The sequence below is a fragment of the Argiope bruennichi genome, chromosome 10 (assembly GCF_947563725.1).
Source record: "Argiope bruennichi chromosome 10, qqArgBrue1.1, whole genome shotgun sequence".
NCBI lineage: Eukaryota > Metazoa > Arthropoda > Arachnida > Araneae > Araneidae > Argiope > Argiope bruennichi.
In genome coordinates, this window is record NC_079160.1 from 115,204,509 (window position 1) to 115,210,808 (window position 6,300).

The 6,300-nt window shown below is 28.5% G+C and overlaps 1 protein-coding gene across 3 annotated transcripts in view; it reads right to left on the bottom strand.

Annotated features, from left to right (window-relative positions):
• Nucleotides 1–5,902, bottom strand: part of LOC129987793 (A disintegrin and metalloproteinase with thrombospondin motifs like) — a 32,276-nt gene extending 26,374 nt beyond the window's left edge. For 2 of the 3 annotated variants that reach the window (XM_056095727.1, XM_056095725.1), the window contains exon 1: nucleotides 3,132–3,578. In XM_056095727.1, coding sequence (XP_055951702.1) covers nucleotides 3,132–3,139 — 8 coding nt within the window. In that variant the 5' untranslated portion in view covers nucleotides 3,140–3,578. Of the gene's footprint in view, nucleotides 1–3,131; nucleotides 3,579–5,814 lie in introns of those variants that run through there. The other variant, XM_056095726.1, reaches the window with a different exon arrangement.
• Between the last annotated feature and the right edge of the window lie 398 nt (nucleotides 5,903–6,300).

Below are 6,300 nucleotides of genomic sequence, written 5' to 3' on the forward strand. Positions count from 1 at the left end.
ATAAAGTTGAATGTGTGTGTTTTGGTGCTCTACAAGCCAAATATTTTACCTACATGTATCAAATGTGACACATATGTAGAATGGTGGATGTGTGCACCTTGGACCGATTTTTTGGAAATTTTAAATAATATTTTAAGCTGAAATTCGCTGTTTTTCCACGATAATTTCTGAAAATATCACTGCACAAACATAAATTTTACATTGTTTGAAATTTTTTTAATTACATCGATTGAATTGTAGTACGAATATTTGCTTTTTTTAAAAATATCCCCCCTTACATTTAATGTTACATTATTACCCTGAAATCCAAATCGTTTTCATTTTTTCATCATGTAATTAATCGCATGGTTTTTGCCTATTATTGAAAATCAAGTAAAGAAGTATTATATTTAATATCTGAGCAATTTATAAAACAAATAGAAAAAGGGAAGTTACAATACCTCAAATTTAAAAGATAGATGAAAGGGTTATTTACATTTTCAACAGCGCCATGATGTCAAGTAACAGTCTCAATCAGAAAAGTTTATGATCACAATACACAGAGTAAATAAGAATATTTAAGTAAGTCAGTTAAAATCACAATTTTAATGCTAAACTATTTGATAGACTCATTGATATGAAGTTATATCTAAACAATTTATCTAAAATCAAATACAACCAATGTTCCTGATGAACAAACTGGTCACCTGATGTGACAAATATGAATATATATACTATGAAATGCATAACAGAATGATGGAACAGACTATACAAATATGAAAACAATGTCATGTTTCAATATTGCATAGTATTCCCTTGTCCTTTATTAATCCATTTTCTGTTTGTTTCATTACACAATGTTTTCGTAATAAATATGTCTTACGTTTTTATTATATTTAACTTTATTACATACTAAACATTTTACCATTTGTGAGCAATGTCATTTAGATTACATCTCAAAAAACAGTTTGCTTCTGTAGTCTCTTCTAAATTTAGCTTTTAGTTTTCCTTGTTATGATTCAAGTGAACTTGCTAATCATTATTTAATTCTTTTTATCATGATTTCATATTTGGTAAGGATATCTTTGTATTTTATTTGATAAACAGTAAGATGAGAATCTTATTTTGTCATTAAAATAGTAGAAACTTTAGTAATGTGTAAACTTGCACTATCATTTTAATAAGATAAGCATTAAGATTTAGATGAGAAAAATTTTGACAAATCAAATAAAACCTTTCTCATGATAAGGATTATATATATTATAACTATTTCTTTTTATGACTCTTATAATGAAACCAACCAAGATTTTTCAAATAAATTAATAAGTATTGCAATTATTCACAAAAGGAAAATAACACGATTACTTTATTCCCAAACACTGTAAATATGATTTTATGTCACAGAACAACAATCTGAAAAAAATTACCATGAACACATTTATTTACATTTTATAGCTGTATAAAGCTAACAATCGATACGTTATATTTTTCATCACTCTAAAAACTGCCTAGTTATGACATAAACTTATTAAAGTTGAGTCAAAAATTTTTTTTAATACAGTGCTATATATTATTTATTTTCTTTAGTTTTTATTTCATTTGTTAATTTGTTTATATTATACTGTTAAACCAATAAGAATTTGATATTTGACTATATTTCTATTTTTCCAAGTGTTATTGCTTAATTCAAAATTAGCTTGTTATTTAATTGTAGAATTTTCAGGATATTATATTCCATACTCCTAAACATGAAAAAAATAACTGCTGCATGATTTAGCAGGTAAAATTAATTCTTTCCTAACTATAATTATTTTGCTCCAATTTTTACTTTTTTTAAAACTTCATTTTGCCATATTTCAAAAATTTTGTGTAATTAAACTACAGGGTGACCATAAAATAATTTTCCCCATTTCGAGGCATCTACAACTAAATAGAATGATGCCAAATTCCACTAACCCTCTTTAAAAAAGTTTTCACATGGAAACATATTGGTGCTACTAGAAATAGAACATGTGACATGCTGAACATTCAGGCTTTCTATATTTGTAAAATATATTAGTTCAATATCACTTCTTTTTCAGTTATTAACTGGAAAATTTAGTAGTTTCATTTTTTAAAAATAAGAGATTTATTCATTTCCTATATTCAGAATGTCAGTAACAGGCTGCAATATTGTGAATATTCTGAACATCTTTTAAAAGACCATTATATTAATCTTTCAAGAATATTTATATTTTGAAATATACTGAGGAAGCTGCAAGTATGAACATGAAACTCTATATAACATTGATTTCTTAATAACTAGAAAAACAAACCCTAATTTAAAGAAAACCAGTATTAAAAAAAAACTTATATCCTCCGAAACATTCGCAGGGAGTTACATTTTAATACTTTTATGTAATTGAATATAATCTTATACTTATCATAAGAAAATTGAATTTAAATAGTCCTATGTTTAAAAAAAATAAATAATTACAAAAGAACTTAAATTATCAGTAAAACATGAATTGAAAATAGTTTTATTTCATGCTTTAAAAAGGTTCATATTTTTACAGCTCATTTAATGAGATTTATCTGTTAAGTAATAAAACACAATTTGTTTTATTTATTGAGAAGAGGAAAATAACTTGTGATAGTAAAAATTTATAATATAGTAAAATAAATCTCAATCAAACATTAATAAAATCAGAATCCATTTAAGAAAATTGTTTCTTGAATAAGGGTTTGACTTGATATACAATAAATATTACAATATATACCTACTCAACATGCTATGTCTATTATTACACTATGATCCCCAAGTAGGAAATAAACTTTGTGATAAAGTTGTTTTTACAGTAAGCATTTTATAAAATTATTTTTCTAAATTTATGTAAAAGTTGTTTTACTTATTTTTTTAAAAATAAAGATGACCTAGATCATTAAGTTTTGGTTATATGTCTTCTACTCACAAAAAGTGTTATTTAAATACAATAAGTTATTTCATTCCTGTTAGTTTATTACCTTTACAAGAATTTAACATGCATTTACTTAAAACTACAAAGCACAAGAGTAATATAATGACAAAAAAAATCAACAAGTATGAAAATGAAATGGTTAATGATTTGCTTTATTTCCATATTACATACTATGAAACTTAAATATCACATTACCTCTTCATTCACAATGTAATTTTATACATTTCTAAAAATTATATATGATCCGTTTATGAAATGCAACATAAGAACAAATTTGTAAACATTTTCAAAGATAAGAAATAGTGATTTAAAAATAGACATTAATAGAGAGGAAAACTATATCCACATTCACATGGTAAAGTAGTGACAACGTATTCCCTCGTGATCCACGAAAAACGATTCAACTGAACCGGGATAATCGTTGAGCTACAACTCAACATTTAAAAGCCAACGTTTATCCCTGCTGCCCCTCTCGGGCAAACGTACCTACCTGTGAAAAGTACGGTTCATGATGGATTCGCCCATCCCATAGGGATTACGTTGCGATTGAGACGCTAGTGAAGAAAATGCTGTCTGAGTTCGCCATTCTGTAAAGTCGTCTTTCTGCTTTAAGCGTGTGATGTTCACAGATTGCTTGTTGTGAAAAAATGGTTTATTCCTTAGAACAAAGGATTTTTCTGGTGTTGGAATTCCACAGCGTAGAACACAGTGTTGTTGCCGACGAAGTTTTCAACGAAAGTTTAGTGTAACCAAGAGTCGAAAACCGATACATATATTTGTCTGTTTGAAAAATTTTGAAATCGTTAGGAACCCCTGCGACTTCTTTCTGGTGCTACACTTGAAAGATCAGGCGAACCGTCACAATCCAGAAATAATTGAACAACTGAAGCAATACGTCTGTTCTGCATGTGAAGCCATCCCGCCTGAGACGTTTACACGGGTTTCTGCTCATTTCATTCTGAGACTACGCCATGTTATTGCTGCGCATGGTGGATATTTGGAAAATATCGTAGTTTAGATTTTTTTTCAGACTGCAGCGCCATCTGTTGTTGAAGATAGTAACTAATTTCGTAAGTTTGTCTGCCTGAAAACTTACTGCTCTCCCAAGCATATTTCAACAAACGGTGTATTTTTATCGCTACCCGTTTAGTTTTTATTGATTTTTGAAATATACCGGTCATTTTTGAAACACCCGGTATATTTATTGATGACAAATATTACTGAACGAAGTTTGTCAGCATGATTGAAAATATGATAATATCACATAACACATGAATATTAAAACGTTTGGAGTTAAAGCTTAGGAGATTTTGTGAATTCATAGAGTTCCCAGCTCAAAAATTTTTGGAACTACTTTTCTGCTACTACTCCCTGAATTTAAGACTTCTCAAAAACAACTTTTATAATCGGTAATAAATACATCTGATCGAAAATAATTAGTTATTTGAATATTGCCTTTAATTACAGCCATATTTAATCAGGTGGTAGGCAAACTATGCATCTGCTTCCTTTTTCTATATGAAAAATTCTCAAAAAAGGTTTTAAGCACTGATTGGACATCTGTGCTTAAAACCTTTAAGCACTGAAGGACATTACTGATTGTTGTATCAGCTATGAAATGCTTGAAAAATGCCATGGTGAGAAAGGAATTTAAGAAGTATAATTTATGTTTGCAATTCCTAAAGTGCAGATATTTTCCTATTATTTGCAACAGTTCATTGGTGGTTATATGTAGCGCAACTATTATTTTACGTAACAAAAACAATGATTGCGGAATATATCTTTTTTGCCCGCCTCTGTATATTTTAAACCTCATTTTTACTTCTGACAAATATTTTATTCTGTAAAAGATTGCAGTATCTGACTATTAATAAAACCAAAGCTTTATTAAATTTAAAAATCCTTGCATTGCATATGCAGCGAAATTAAAGTTTTCCAATTTATCTTAACAATAAGTTCACTTTTCGTTACTGGTAATACTTTAAAAATTAATTGTTTAAAATATGGGATAGCGAAGCGGAAATCCCCATTCGTTTTAACAAAATGAAATTCATTTGATTCAAATCTTCTAATAAATAATAATTAAACTCCACTTTTATACTATCGAAATTTTTAAAGAAATAGAAACTTTTCTTAGTAACAGAATTACTTCTATTCCAAGAAGCTTAAATGATACATAAATTTTCGAAGCTTCTATGCATCGAAATGGGGGAGGGGGGGGAGCTATTTAGTAAAGGCAAAGCAGCAGGCAGTATTCATCAATTGTTTTTAGTCTATTTTAAGACTTGTCTATTATAGTATTTTATTTATTGGTTTTACCATCAAAAATATAGTCAGATTTAATGAAAATACAATACAAACTAGGAATGTTATATCTACAAATTCGTTTGAACATCAACTTTATCCAACTAATCGTAATTATTAAAAGTAGCTGTCATTCAATTCTTAGTCATTTTAATCATCCTTAATAAGTAACATTTTATAACTGACTTTTATAAACTTTTAAGAAATGAAATGAAATTGTCGAACTCTGTCGAAAAAGAATTTCGAAAAATGGTACTTTTTTTTTTTCTTTCTTTCATACTTTACAATATTTATTTAAATTCGAAGATAAAAAAAATCAACTTTTCTTTCTTTGCAAGTTATGTAAATAATACAAAAAAAGGTGAACAAACACGAGAAAATTCTTTTTTTTTTTTTAATTTTTAATAGTGCAAAATAGTTCCTACAATTATAACTATATATTTTTAATCAATTAACATTTTTGCAATAATGGCGCAATCAACAAAATAAAATCACTTAAAAAGTCGACAATTTTAAAGATTTAAAATAAATTAGTTAATCAAATACTTGACAATATTAAAATGGGAATTCTTACCTTTGGTCTGAAATCAGATTTTTAAACTATGTTAATCATAAAATAGTAAGAAAACGATATATTTTCCACGTTACCAAAAATATTCACCGATACCAGTAAAGTAATACAAATAAATGACACGTGATTTTTAAAATCTTTGCTCTAAAACCTGGTAACCCTAATTTAAATTGCGCATGTGCGATCTAGACGAATCCTTTTTAAGAAAAGGTATGATGTCATCAAGCCAGCAGCTTAATAATGCCCATACTGTTCATTTCACAGCCACGTTTCGATTTTCGCAGATGGCATTTTGTGATAAGACGTGCCTCTCCTGAGCTCCGACTTTGAACGAATACGCTGACCTCCGCCGATCAAACAACGCCAGCCAGGCCCGACTCGTCCTTTTTAGGATTAGTTATGGAAGGGCCAACGGACATACCGCTACCCCCAGACGCCATGGACTTTGAGAATATTGATCCGAAAGCCAAATGTGAAGAATTAAGGAAG